Below are 15,142 nucleotides of genomic sequence, written 5' to 3' on the forward strand. Positions count from 1 at the left end.
ATTTTGTTGTGATGAACCACAGCAGGTACAGAAGCTCTCAGGTTACGCAATCACAGTGTACTGTGAATGACATCACCGTGCCAGGAGAAAGATTAGAAATATACTCCTGTCTATCAAGAATCTGGGACCTTAGACGATGAAAGTCTGCAGATTGAGGTGAAGTAATGACACACTTGTTTTTGCTGCATCACATCACAAATTTATTCGAGTCAAGTCAAAAATACATTTTTATAGTTATTTTCAGTCTGTCTGCTACATGAAATATACATACAATCATCAGGGTGAATTATTTACATTAATCGCAATCTGGAACACAGAAGAAGGCAAAACCCAAACTAAGCTAGTGTGTGTGTGTAAATGAGAGAGAGAGGGAGAAGGAGAGGGAGAGGGAGAGGTGGTGCATTCTCATTGGTCAGAGCACAGTGTCCATTACAAAATAAAGCAAACAATCGTGTAAATTAAAACCTGCAAGAAACACACACACACACGTCACAGTCAGAGTTATGACGATCAGTGACTTCCTTGTGTATCAGCAAGATGGCTGCCTGAATCGTCAGTTTTGGTGATGGTCTGTCTAATGCTTCTGAAGTAGAAGGAAGAAGAAGAAGGAGGAGGAGAAGAAGAAGAAGAAGAAGAAGAAAGCTTTAAATTCTGACGTGGCTCTGGATCCAGAGGGTGATTCCAGGAAGTTTGAAAGGATTTTTATTTCATTTCAAAGCATTTACATAAATGTTGGGCTCATTTCTTCAGAGGAATTATACTAATCACATTGAAAGAATGAATAGATGCCGATTTGGTCCAGATTCAGGTCGAATTCAAACATTTAAGGAAAACAATTATCGTCACTTCTTTCTTTAGGCTTGTTTGGCCTTGGAGGAGGTATGAGCTCAAAGCCAAAGAGTGTCTGTCTTGCTCCAGAGGTAAACTTTGCTGGTTATTGTATCACGTCCAATACCAGGTGTCAAACATGTAAATACTGCTCATCAGTCACACAACAGAGTGTTCGGCCCTCGAGACAAACACAACAAACAGCTTCCTGATGTGGACATGTTGGCTGGTTAGGTTTCTATCTATGTCCTGACACAAATCTCATTAAGACATACATTAAAGCTTCAAATATCTTCATTCACAAAGAAGTTAAAGGAGAAACATTCAGTAGTAAAAGCTCCTTTCTGTTAGTAGCAGAACAATATTGTATATTGTTGTTTACAGTGAAGGTACATGATATAGTATGCCTGTGTGTCGCTGTGTGTGTGTGTGTGTCTCTGAGTGTGTCCCCGGGTGCTGTAGCTCACTGTGGCAAGGCTTTCAAGATGGCGTTCACCTCCTCGGCCACAGCTGTCAGCGCAAACTCAAACTGGTCCTGCAGAGAGAAGGGGAGACGCGGCAAAGAGAAGTGAGGGAGCAGTGGACACACACACGCACACACAGATGCCTTATAGGACATAATGCTGTTGGGGTCACACACACACTGGTGTTACCTTGGTGCGGACCAGGCCGGGTCTCTGGTCTCTGACGTGCTCCAGTGTGGCTGCGATGTCGATCTCCTTCACTCCTGCAACACAACATCAGTAAAAGCCTCAGCACACAGATGTTGTGTCATGCATGCCAAACACACAATGCAGTAGTATTCAACTCCATTATGACTTTGTCACCATCTACTGGACACATCAAGTACTACATCCACACATGTTTAGAGGCCCAGTCCAAAATATTCCATTCCTTTTTTTCTTATCTTAATTAAATGACATTAGTTTTGCATCAACTTGCTTATCTCACGATGAATAGGAATGTATCTGTATATGTGTGTGTGTGTGTGTGTGTGACTCACCCTTGGCCATGCGGTTGAGCACCATGTCAATGAGGATATACGTGCCAGCTCTGCCAGTGCCGTCGCTAAAGGAGTGAGACAGGAGACCAGAGTGTCAAGAGCTCAGATCAGCTTTCAAAACAACAGAACCACAGAAGAAGCTGACTGCTGAACAAACAACAAAACAACAACAACATTGAAGTATGTATGATTTACGGTGTGGAACGGTGTGTCTGTCTCACCTGCAGTGAACGATGATGGGACAGGAGCGCCCTCTGTAGCATTTATTCACCTTCCTGAAAAACAGAAACAGGGGATGGAAGAATTCTGTGAAGAATTCATCGATTCACAGACGGCAGTGTTAGCTTGGTGACGTGCATGTAACACAGGATTAAAAAGGTCTTCAGCTTCAGCTTCTGGTACATGTGAGTTGTCGATTGTTGAGATTAAAAGAATGAGACATAGAAAGAGGCGTATAACAGATGGATACACCAAGTTTAAGGAAGTGGAGGACAGGAGAAGACAAGTGAGGAGGTGGATAATGAGGAGAAGACAGGAGGGAGTGCTGAGAGGTGGAGGAGAAGCCACAGATTCACTGTCCCTCTTGCAAGTAGCCTGTCACACCTGCCAATGCTCATTTTTGTGACTATGCAACTGGAGCCAGAGTACTAGCTGCAAACCACAAAAATGACACTGGGAGATGTCAAAAGTACAAACCTAGCAAGCTGCACGCTGAGAGAGAGGGAGAGAGAGAGCAGCGGGCGAGTGAAATGCACAGCGGCATTATTGGATCTCGCAGCCTACGATGAGGAATGACAAGAGATGATGGTAAACAAAGAGAAGGGTGAAGGCATGAGGTTAGTAGTGTGAACGGAAGTCCACACACACACACACACATCAGATCCATCTCTGTACATTGGCATACGTGTGTGTATTGTATTTGTATCACACCAACCTGTTTGCTCCTTCCTGTTTGTACTGGGATAAGAAGTCAACTTAAATTGCCTAAATGCAACATTACTAAAAGTCACATTATGGAACCAAGTGGGGACACAGGCAGGGATAGTGTGTGTGTGTGTGTGTGTATGTGTAAATGTAGGTGTGTGGATGAAGTCATTGTTTCACTGTGCATTGTTTTGTCAAGTCCAAGAAAGTCACAGGCCAAGACAGAAAAGTCAAAATCCTACATTTCAATCTTACAATCCTCATGTATTCACTGAATTTATACATTTTCAGGGAAATGTTTTAATCTGTTGAAAATACACACAATAACAACCTAACATTTGTGAAATTCTTAATCTTTGTTTTGGGGAGAGAATTGCACAACAAGTAGTGGTCAGATGTCGGTGGTGTCGTTGGATAGTTTCAGTCTGTTTTGGTGATATCAAGTAAGAGTCGAGCCAAGTCTTTGAGTCATGTGACCCTCGGCTCTGGTGACCTACCTGCGGAAGTCGAGCAGAGGTCGTGTGGAGGTGGGGATGCCGTCGCCGGGCCAACTCAGCAGGTGGAACTGTGTCAAGGTTCGGGTCTCCTGCGTCTGCACGTTCTTCAGATAGAAGCTACGCACCAGGAAGTCCTTACACCAGATATGCTCCGACACCAAGTTAACCTGAGAGAGGGAGAGAGAGAGGGAGAGGGAGAGGGAGAGGGAGAGAGAGAGAGAGAGAGAGAAAGAGAGAGAGAGGGAGAGAGAGAGAGAGGTGGAGAGGAAAATGGTAAATGGAAAATGGATTATCAAAATTCTGACTTTATTCCTCCCAATTCTGACTTTAATCTCAGAAGTCGTGCTGCAGGATGTTTTTTCCCCTGGGTTCATTATAAGAAAAGTATCAAAATGACACTGCAAGGTTACCTCATAGATGTGGTAGAGTGATGATCCCTCGTCGGGCCAGTATCGCTCACACTGTTTCTCTCCATCCTCCACCAGAGCGGCCATCATCACGATCACTGTGCAGCCGTTCTCCCACACCATCTGTGGGTTTGATTGTAATGAGCATGTGCATGAATGTCAAAGTCTGAAAGTTGGGGTAGGGTGTCATGGAGGACGGGAAAGAGAAGGCGTGTGTGTGTGTGTCTGTCTTCTGACCTGCCAGAAATCAGCGACGGTATGAGGCAGTGGGCCCTGTGTGGCGATGTAAGCAGGTTGGCGAGGGTCATGATCAAACTAGGAAGAAACAGTCAAACAGATGAGATACAGAGCACTAAGAATCTCACATAAATGGTTATCGTTTGACATTTCTTCTTACAATGATACTGGCGTTAATGTAATCTTGCTTATTTGGGTTGATGTCAGTCTTCAGCTTCACCCGAGAGTGATCGTCTGGAAAACAAGACGAGCCATTTTAATGATTTAATGTTCTTTGTGAAGAGTTTAGTAAAACGCATAAATCTGGCACAGGAACAGATGGAAAGGAATCAGATGAAGGCGCAGTGAAGTAATGAACTCACAGGGTAAAGACTCTGCGTGTCTGTTCTTGTCCATGTTGCTTGGGGTTTGAGCCACAGCTGCTGAACTGGGCTCAGCCTGGTAGGAGCACAAAGCCTCCCACTCCTTCTGCAGGCGGTCTTTATTACGGAGATGATCCTCCATGTACGCCTGAGGGAGTGACAGTAATTGAGAACATTAACACCTGATGTAAACACAAAGATTACATTACGAGCAGATCATGTGTGCATTTGATGTCTCACCAGTATCATGTGACCTGTAGAAATGTCCATGTTGGACTGGGCCGGCTCTTCGCTCCAGGACGGTGTGGAGCTGTGGGTGGAGGACGGGCTGTGCTGGGGCCCATCGCTGAACTGGGAGGAAACGCTGCTGACGCGGGATGTGTCCGTGCCTCTCCGGCCCCCGGCACCCGGAGCGACTACAGACCCTCCAATACCGGCGCCCACGCCGCCCAGACAGTCCTGCCGACACAGGGATGATTTGGACGCCATGTGCTGCCGACAAAGCTCCTGAATTGGCAGGAGGGTGCAGGGTGAGGTAGACTGGCTATTTTTCAGTGAATCATTTCTATACCAAGTACAAAAAACAATCTATGCCGGGCTTTGTATGCATTTTTAATTTCTCCTTGGTATTTGGGATTTGTGGGACCTAATATCTATATTGTATGTATTTGTACCACTAGGGGGCAGCAACAAATGTCCAGACAAGAGGAAAACAGGTTTAAGTAAAGCACAATGATGTATAAGGTTCTTGGAAGGAAAATGTAACGTCCTCATATGAGGACGCAGGGTCTCAGGAGGGTCAATTCATAAAATTTTGTTGAAATGTTGAAAATAATATGGTGTTCAGTCTGAATATCTGTCAGCCTACCTGGTAGTCAAAGTGTGTCTCTGCTCCTCCCTCTGGCCCCAGGCCCATCTTGCCATTGGCCACTTGCTGGGCATAATGCCTGAGACAAGCAATTGCCATAGCCAATACCAGCAGTCCTCCGACAACTGCCATGGAAACAAGGGTGATGACTGTGCCGCTGGACCCCTGGGAAACCTTGGTGACCTGTGGGAGACCCCGTGCATCCGTCCTCTGGAAAGGAAAGAGAAAGTAGCAGTGAGTGTGCATGCGCGGAAGACAAGCGAGCGTCTTGTCATCTCCGTCTGTTTGTCTCGTTATCGCCCTTTGTCACAGTGAATATGTTGTCAGGCCAACATCAGCTACCCCAGGGAATCTGCCCCTCAACTCCAGCATGCAGTTATACTTATTTCCCTTCTCATCGCTCAAAGTGAGAAAGAGATGGAAAGGTCACTCAAGTCATCTTCACACACAACAAACCAGTGTGTGTTATTGCATGTGACAGCTAAGCGCTCAGCAGGGAGTTGGAGAAAATAGGGCGAAGGTTCAGAGGGACAAGGGTTAAAATGTAAAGTAATTTGATTTATTTATCTTAAAAATGCAAATGAATAAAGGCCAATTCGCGAGCGCTGCAAATTTTACAATTGGAGTTAATGGCGCGAGCGAGAGATGAGAGAGCCAGAGAGAGAGCGAGAGAGAGCCAGAGAGGGAGAGAAAGAGAAAGAGGGAGAGAGAGAGAGAGAGAGAGAGAGAGAGAGAGAAGGTGAAGGTAAAGTTAATCGAAATAATCAGCTGTATGTGTGCGTTGCCATAGCACCTGGGACCTGGGAACCGTGGTGGGGGTGGGTGGGTGGGAGAGATGATGAGGTACCATGGCAACAAGTGGAGTGCTCGCTGTTTCGAGATGTCGCCTTGGTGATATGTTCTGGCCACTTACACTCCAGGTGGCACTCACTCGCACCAGATTATACACACGCACACACACACACACACACACACACACACACACACACACATACACACACACACACGGATATTCTATTCTAGAACAAAGGCCAGGGGGATGTAAAGGACCTTTGTTGGTGAGAAATCTACCGTGACAGTGTGTGGAGGTCTTTAGCTCTAAATGTCACAAAGCCACTTCTTCAACACCTGCGGCTGGTGGATTTGTGTGTGTGTGTGTGTGTGTGTGTGTGTGTGTGTGTGTGTGTGTGTGTGTGTGTGTGTGTGTGTGTGTGTATGTGTGTGTGTAGTACCTCTCCAACACCAGTCTGTATGATCTTCAGGCCCGTCTCAGACTGCAGGAAATTCTTTTCAGTTACTGTAAAGAAACAACACTGAGCAACATGTTTCTTGCATGTGGATAAAAAAACAATCTTGTCTGAATAAGTGTGTGTGTGTGTGTGTGTGTGTGTGTGTGTGTACGTTCGAGTGCCTCACCAGCTTTGGCAGCCACCTCCACAGCAGTCATGTTCATCTCATTCTGGCAGATACGGAACGTCAGTGCAGGACCCACCACACTGAAGACACATGGACAGGGACACATGGACAGGGACACATGGACAGGGACACACGGTCTCACTCATGTTTGATTCATAAAAGCAGATAAAGCCCAATCAGGATGCAGAGATATTGTTACCTGATGTTGATGAAGCTGCTGGTTGTCAGATGTATTTTATCAGCTAATAACTCCAACAGCTTCACTCCATCATACAGGCTCAGAGGGCTGGAAAGGAGAAAGGACATCTTCAGTATTGTGATGATTCTGTGTATTATCGGTCTAGAGACACACCGCAGGGCGCTGTGCTGACCTGCGGTTGGTGACGATGTAGCCGTACTCCTCTTTGGCTCCTGTGCCCTCCACTACAGGCAGACCCTGACCCTGTGAGCCGGGCCCAGCCTCCACAGGTGAGGCCTGGGGAGGCTGGGAGGCAGAGGTGGGCGTGCTGGGGCTCTTGGCTGGAGGTGTGGCTGGGACTGAGGCAGCGGAAGAGACAAGAGGGGCTCCAGGGGGGTCAGGAACTGGGGCCAGCAGCTTCTCAGGCTTAGCGGCTGCAATGTCTGTTTTTAACCCCTGCATCTAAAGACGGGATTACAGGAGAAACGTCAGTGTGAAATGATTCTATCTGCACCCAGTGAGGATGTTAGTTGCTGGATTCTGACGTACCTCCTTGAGAGCCATGAGGTCTTTCTCATTTGGATCTGTGTGGAAAGGGACACACACACATTATGGCGCACAATATTTCAAGTTTGAGAGTCCACTTGCATTGCAGACGCTTGCATTAACACAGCGTTTGGATTGATTTTCCCTCAAACAGAACAGAAGCCGAGCTGATAACCAGGCTGGTACCTGTTTTGTCTTTGGCTTGCATCAGCTGTAGAACCAACGCCAGCCTGTATAACTGTTGTTGACTGAGCTCTCTGGGGTCGATGCCGTACCTCTGCAACACAGCTGACATCCTCTGGAGCAGGTCGTCTAGGACAGGACAGGACAGTTAGTACTACCCTCACAGGTGCGACCAGGTTTGCTCAGCCTGAGTGAGGTGAAGGTCAGATTCCTCACCATTGAGTGTGCGCATATTGTCGTTATCTTGGCTAACTTTCTTATTTTGCAGAGGCTGTTGTCGGCTTGCAGTACCAAGTCTCTCCTCTATGGTGTAATCTTCAACATAGTCCACAGGTATCTCCAGCTCCACGTCCTCGTAATAAGGCAGAGCTGATGAAAGAAGATGAGTAAGAGTCATAAAATAAAATATTAAAGGCTGCATCTTTTCTTTATGCTCTCATCTATTTTTCTGGTGTTTTAAGTTCACTATTTTATGTTTATAGTCATTCAGTTGTACCTGGAGGAGCCATGGGTGCTGCCCCCCGGTGGCGATAAGAGGGCTGTGCAGATGCCATGTAGAGAGACAGAGCTTCCTGCAGCATCTGCCTGTCTCGCTCTCGTTCTCTCTGATTGGCCTGAGACCGAGAAGAGGGGCGGGCATAAGCGACTCCTCCTCCAATGAGAGATCGCTCCACTTCATCCTGGTACCTATGCTGTGAATGTGACAGGTAATTCAGCTGATATAGTCCTCTGTGTGTGTGTGTGTGTGTGTGTGTGTGTGTGTGTGTGTGTGCGTGTGGGTGTGTGTGTGTGCGTACCTGGTGGTATGTGTATGGGTCCATAGAGGCCGGCTGCATGCGTAGGGGCGACTGCGGCGGCTCGACGATCATGTAGTCCATGTAGTTGTCAGCCGGGGATGTGAGCCCAGATTTGGAGCTGTGGTGGTGGACGTGCTGCTTGGACCTGGACAGACACAGAGACAGGATGAGGACGGAAAGACAGAGAGGGTCACGGTGGAAGAAGTGGATCGATGGGACTTCCCTCCACATTATTCTGTGTTTCATGGACATTCATCAGTAATTGTAAACGATAAAGAGTTCTTACTGAGAGGAAGGGTAAGACGAGGAGGACGTGTTAGGCTTAGAGGGACGGGTGGTATGAGGAACTCTCTTCAGCTCCTTGGATACAATATACTGGGTGATGTCATCCTGCCAGGAAAGCCCTGCACACACACACACACACACACACACACACACACACACACACACACACACACACACACACACACACACACACACACACACACACACACACACACACAACCAAAACAATCAAAGGAACACAGAAATCAATAGTGTTTTATATTCCAGTGCTATCAAAGTGCTGAGATGTTGTATTATGAATGAATTCCATTTGTATTCATGAAGGCTTCTTGCACAGGAAAATATGCTCTTGTTACGCTTGGGTGAACTTTACTCTTCAGATTCACTAACGCAGCATTATTCTACACATTTTATGTATACTAGAATGTACCGCTGTCCTGAACTCACAAGCAGCATCACTCGTGGTAGATTTCATTTAATTCTTTGAACATAAGATGGAAATGTAATGTAGTTTATTGTCTTACCTTGTAGCATGAGCTGTTTGAGGACTTCCTGCATCCTCTTCAGAACAGGAACTGACACCTGGTACTGGACCTGGTCCTGCTTAGAGCTGCGACACTGACCAAACAGCCCATCTAGAATGAACACACACACAGGTAGAGAGAGAGAGAGAGAGAGAGAGAGAGAGAGAGAGAGAGAGAGAGAGAGAGAGAGATACAGACAGAAATCAAACATGAAGTCGCCATTAAACAGTTTATTCAACGCTTCTTTCATTTTCCCCACAGGGGTTTTGTAATGGCCCCCGACACCCGATTGTGCACGTAAGCCCACACACAATGACTCATAGTGTAGAAGTAGTGCCCACACACTTTATCCTGTTTGTCAAAGTCCTTTTGACAGCGTCCTGGCCCTTTCACAGAGAACACAGCTTCCATTGAAACAGGTTTAAAAAACTGTTAAATCATGCAGAATCCATTTCTCCAAATCGCTCTATTATTCATATTCTGAATAACGGTTGAATGGTAGTCATTAGTTTGAACAATGCTATAAAAGCAGGAGTGTGCAGCTCTGTGGCCAGCAGAGAATGGAACACTGAGGTGGGTGGAATACTGAGAATGCTCAATTACTGATGAACCTACTTACCTGATTACAAATCTCACATAGCTAAACTGCAGATTTTACCGACAGATTGTCATTTTTTCCATGTGTTTGCAAAGAAAAAACATACTGTAGCCGGGCAGATGATGAAGAATTTGGTGCATTGATGAGTCACCACAGCAGCTGTATGGCACTAGAATGCCGCCAGCTCCCGCAGCGCTACGGACAATTTCATGTGTTTGTATAACAACAGAGGTAACATGGAGTTGTTCAGGTTGTTGTTGTTAATGGACACGTGAGGGCAAATTAGGTAAATTACTGAAACAGGCCCCTAATGTTGTAGTACTGGAATACTATAGTGCGTAAGTTACAAATCCAATTTCTGTTCCCAGCGAGACAGTATTTCTGCTGGTGGACGGGCTGGTTGATGGATGACAGAGTGGCAAGGGAGAGGCGGAGGAGGAAGAATGGGAAGATGAATGGAGAACAGACAGCAAAGTGAGAGGCTTGATTGGATTTCGGTTATTTCTGGAGCTCAGGCTATTCCTGTAGATGTGGGTTTTTGTCCAGGGAACACGGGATTCCAGGCGGAGCAACAAATTATTGCCCCCCATGTATCAAACCAATTAAGAACAGGAATACATTTGCTGTGATAGACAACATTAGTTTACAGTTCTGCAATTAATTTCTCGGGTATGAAACGGCTTTTTAAAAAATCTCCAGTGTCTCAATTGACAAGTCCTGTTGGATTTGTGGCATGTGAAAGTGTTTAGACGTTCAGGCCAAAGAGCCCTCTAATGGACTCTACTGGCTTAAACCACACACACCACTGACACTCACACGGCTGTGCTTTGGCAATTTTCGATTAACGGCAACTGTGCCTCCCAGTGCATCCATCAAAGTGGAGTCGACCGGGTTCTTTGGATTCAGAAAATTGCCCAGAAGAGGCGCTTTCCTCCCTCCTCTCTGAGGAAACTACAGAGAAGCAGGGCGCTCTGTTCCAAGGACAGAATGTTCCCTCCAGTGAAGGTGTGTGGGAAGAGACTGAGCGGAGAACGGAGTGGATGTGTGTGTGTGTCGTTTAGGCTTTGTTTCAGTTGCCAGAATTGACGGCACATCTGATAATAGACTGTGACGCGGGATATGGGAAATTATTGTTATCATATTCATACAATAATTTCATGAAGAGGCGATCCAGACAGGAATACATTAGTGTCGATGCTTATCGCCGTGCTGTGATTGGCTGCTCCCCTCCTGCTCATTTACAAGCAGGAGGAAGAGGCAACTCAAATGTAATTACAGGTGTCGCCCAGGCTCGCATTGGAAGATAAAGGCGACCAATCAGAAGCTCTCTTTAATCTCCAATCTCTGGCCCAAAGATTAGAGGAATATTTGGGATTGAAATTCCCTTTCTGAAGGAGATGTTGGGGATACAATATTCAAACTCCATGATGCAATCACTGCCTCCAAGTTGTGTGGTTTTGATGAGGTGGTGACGAAGAAGCAGAAGTGTTTTGTTGTTTTGTCTTACACCTTCTTCACCTCTTCATCTTGACTTAGCACAGTAATAGCTTATGTTCTTAATCAACTCATTACTGAGTTTAATAGACAATCAGCCACATTTCTGGTTTCATTCCATGGCAGGTAATTGTTAAATCTCAATGTTCCTTTTTTAGAATAATTTGAAGAATTGTGGTGAATGCATCACATTTAATTGCCCAATATTCTGTACATCATTTGACACTTGACAAAAGAACAGTTTCCATGGTCCATTGTCCGGCAGACATTCATCACATCACACACACACACACACACACACACAGACACACTCTGCTCTCAGGAAAATCAATCTGACTGAAAACCTTTGAGTGGCCATTACGCCACTTACCATCACATCTACAGACAAGTGTGTATGTATGTGTGTGTGTGTGTGTGTGTGTGTGTGTGTGTGTGTGTGTATAAATGTTATGAGTACGTTTTCAATCAAACTGAATGAACTATTTTGTATTCTGGCCCTTAGCTGTGTGTGTGAGAGTGCATTCACCAGAGACAAGTGCGTAAGTGTGTGTCAGTGACTCATCATTGTATTAGCACAATGACTGTGGGGGTGTCGACCTCACAGTGATGTCAGAGTTGCCATGGAGACAGGAGAGTAGGAGGAGGGGCTTAGACATAGAGGAGGAAAGGGAGAGGGGCAGGTGTGAGAGAGAAAAACCTTGACCTGTGTTTGCATTGTGTGTGTGTGTGTGTGCGTGCGTACGTGTGTGTGTGTGTGTGTGTGTGTGTGTGTGTACTCACCATTTGAGCAGAACTGATCCCTTGTACACAGTTTTCTCTCAAACAGACAACCTGACATGGAAACAGAGAAACAGTCCACCAATGAGCAACGGCACAATTTCTCACAGCAATTTCCATGGCAACCACTGCTTTAACTCACACTTAAATCTGATCACACACACACACAAATATCTATAGGTCTCACACATCTCCCACGTCGACGAAACCCAAAGACAGTGTTTTTTGTGGCCTCTCTTATTCTGTCAGAGGATGTTTGACTCAAAGATACACGACCGCTTTCACTTGTTGGGCACAAGTGTACAAATTTGAATATAATTATAAATGCAATCTGATCACAAGCAGATGTGTTCTGCGTTTGCATTATGCTCAGATCTCAGTCACGCCTAGCAGGTGTGAATGAGATGAAGATAGCTGTGACACATTCATCAGATGAAGTCCGCCCAGCCTCCTCTTCCTGCTTGCTCTCATCCTTTAATTGTAAATTTGAATCTAATTCAGAAGGAAATGGATGTAGCTCCTCCTCCACAGCGCAAGAAGGAAACACAGACAGATAATGAGAATGCTTATCTTTAATATTATTGTGCTCTTGCAGCTTTACAGTGCGTGAAGAGACAACCACCCTTTTATATGTTCATATCTCCTCTAAGCACCTGTATGATGTGAGCTCTCAGAAGAACTACAAAAACACACGGATAAGATTAACCTTTATTTATCCTGAGGGAAAATGCTGAAATTAAATCGTCACGAACAGGGTTTGAACCTGTGCGGGTAAACCCCATTGGATTTCGAGTCCAACGCCTTAACCTCTCGGCCACCGTGAATGAAGTGACCATCAGATCTGTCATGTAATGGAGTTCCCCATGGCTCGAGTCTTGGTCCCCTGCTTTTTATGTTCATATTGATGTTCTAACCAATAACTAAAATAAAAAAGAGCCCATTCCTCTGTTGTTTGTTGATCATACAAATTCTATAGCTACATACAATATCAAAAAGACGAAAGAAGAAAGTTTTAAATGATTTATTTCCGGTTGAAAGCATATATTTCTTCATCTTTTTGTGTGTTTTGTCTTCCTTTACCTGCTACTGCTGATAGACTGTGTTGTTTTGCTCTGTTGTTTAGTGGAGGATCTTGTCTGTCATAATGTGGTTTTGCGCAAATACATAAAGGAAACATGAGTCTGCAGGAGATGTGAAGGGAGAGACACAAATCGATAACTGATATTTCAGATATTAATAACTCTGCTTGGAGTGCAGTGACGCAGTGCATGGCAGCAGATTCAGTGACTCACCTCCTCCTCCGAATACACACAAACACACTTTCATTGACTGAGACATTGACGCCTTAGCTCTGAAACATTCCTTATGACGGACGACATCACCATGTTTGAAGGTGGAGGAGCTGACATACACGCCTACAAAGTTGTGCGTGTGTCTTTAGGCTCAGATGCAAATACTAATGATCTAATGCTAATTTAGTAGTCAAGAAAAAAAATATTATCCCTCTGGGCAAGAAAATGTGTGTTTCCTTTTCAGCTTTTCTTCTTTATTTCATGCTTATACTGCATATTAATGTTACTCTTATTTGTTGGCAGGCATATATGCTCAGTCGCAGAGACATTTTCTCACTGTCAGGGGAAAAGGGAGCAGCAGGTGAAGCCGTGACGCCAGCACACCAATGCACAGATGAATCAGGCTAAGAACAGAGGCCATGATAAGAAATACACATTAACCAGGGGTTCCAGTGAATCCCATCACTTTGGTGGGCAACCTGAGGGAAACCTAATCTGATCTAATGTACAGTTTTTCATATAGGAACTAAAACGTGATCCCTATTAATGGATTCTGCATGCAGAGAAGTGAACTCTAATGCAAACAGTAATCGATAATGAAATGACAGATGGAGGCAGTGCAGATGGATAATTGGATCACGGCAGACATCACTGTCACTGCTTCTGTCCATGGTGCTGAAGTCCCTGCTTGGCTTTTGCATAATATATATCATGTACATCGCATTTTGGTTACATTTGTGTAGTTGCTTTTGTCATTTGTTGCATTTGTAGTTGAATGTTTAATTGTAACATAAGATTTTTTACCATTATTTCCAGTTGAAATTGAAACCATCAAACATAAAATATTACATTTAATAAGAAATAGAATAGAAAATTGAAATATTGTTTTATCATTTTGGTAAATGTTTTAATAAAATGCAGTAATTCCCTTAATGTGAAATATTTCATTCATAATCCATCTAAATCACACAACAAATGACATCATTGAAGTGATAAACACATTATCAGGGGTGAAGGGAACAGATGGGGACAAACTTTTAGGACAATATTCACTTTGTTTCACGTTTTTGTAGGAGAGAGCCTGATGCAGTGCAGCTTATAGTGCAGCTTAAAATCCACCCAGTATTCGGTGCATTTCCACCCAGCGGGCTGGTTGAACTTTGCTGGAGAAACAAATAATGTGGATGGGGGAAAATTATCAAATTTCTGAACCAATAATTACAGCTCAGGCTGCTCTGCTCCTGGCTGATCTCTAGACCGAAATGGATTCAGAGGCTTGAATTTTATCCTCCATCCAGATTAGACTGTAAAACTCATTATGACAATATGTGAATATGAGAATGAATGCAGCAGAGGTAAACAACCCGAGGCAAAGGAACATGATATGTCTCTCATCTCTTTCTCTCTCTTTAGATGTCCTCCTCTCCATTGGTCCACATAAGACACATTTTACAACACAGCTCCTTTTAAAGACATACAGCATCTCACACACTCTTACACTGGAATATATCACACATGCATTATAACATGAGATAAAGTAGGATGGAATCATTAAAGTCATCATGGAGCCACAGGCGCGCCATTGGAAAACAATACAACTGATTCCTCATTAGTCACCATCATCTATCTCACCGTATTTGTCGGAGATTCCCGGTTGGAACATCACCGACAGCAGCAGCAGCACAGCTCGCCACGGCTTGGGGTGTTGCATGATCTTCCCAAATTAAGCGAGAAAGAGAGAGAGAGGGAGTGAGAGAGGGAGAGAGAGAGAGAGAGACGCACGATTCCCCCGTTTTCCCATTTAAATCCCCATCGTGGTCCGAGGAGCCGCGACCACCACACTGGAGACCTCACACACAAAGCTCCATATGAGGAGGAAAAGAGGAATAACGACAAAACAAAAACAACAAAAAACGAAAGGGAGGA

The 15,142-nt window shown here is 44.8% G+C and overlaps 1 protein-coding gene and 1 non-coding gene across 2 annotated transcripts; both read right to left on the bottom strand.

Annotated features, from left to right (window-relative positions):
• Positions 1 to 80: 80 nt before the first annotated feature.
• Positions 81 to 9,191, bottom strand: ptprna (protein tyrosine phosphatase receptor type Na; the record flags this gene model as incomplete). Its single annotated transcript, XM_076169813.1, is given in 22 exon segments — positions 81 to 1,363; positions 1,482 to 1,555; positions 1,832 to 1,896; positions 2,053 to 2,106; positions 3,253 to 3,419; positions 3,663 to 3,782; positions 3,897 to 4,047; positions 4,049 to 4,130; positions 4,259 to 4,406; positions 4,499 to 4,765; positions 5,127 to 5,336; positions 6,359 to 6,423; positions 6,543 to 6,622; positions 6,742 to 6,828; positions 6,914 to 7,182; positions 7,270 to 7,304; positions 7,453 to 7,578; positions 7,666 to 7,818; positions 7,946 to 8,141; positions 8,247 to 8,391; positions 8,533 to 8,650; positions 9,056 to 9,191. Coding segments are annotated over 22 exon segments (2,820 nt in total), but the record flags the coding sequence as incomplete, so codon positions are not given.
• Positions 9,192 to 12,666: 3,475 nt separating this feature from the next.
• On the bottom strand, positions 12,667 to 12,748 carry trnas-cga (transfer RNA serine (anticodon CGA)). Its single transcript has one exon. It is a non-coding gene; the product is annotated as a tRNA-Ser (tRNA).
• Positions 12,749 to 15,142: the final 2,394 nt, after the last annotated feature.

This window comes from Genypterus blacodes, unplaced genomic scaffold (genome assembly GCF_046128005.1).
Source record: "Genypterus blacodes isolate CSIRO-AG114 ecotype Tasmania unplaced genomic scaffold, CSIRO-AGI_Gbla_v1 ptg000214l_1, whole genome shotgun sequence".
NCBI classification, from domain to species: Eukaryota; Metazoa; Chordata; class Actinopteri; order Ophidiiformes; family Ophidiidae; genus Genypterus; species Genypterus blacodes.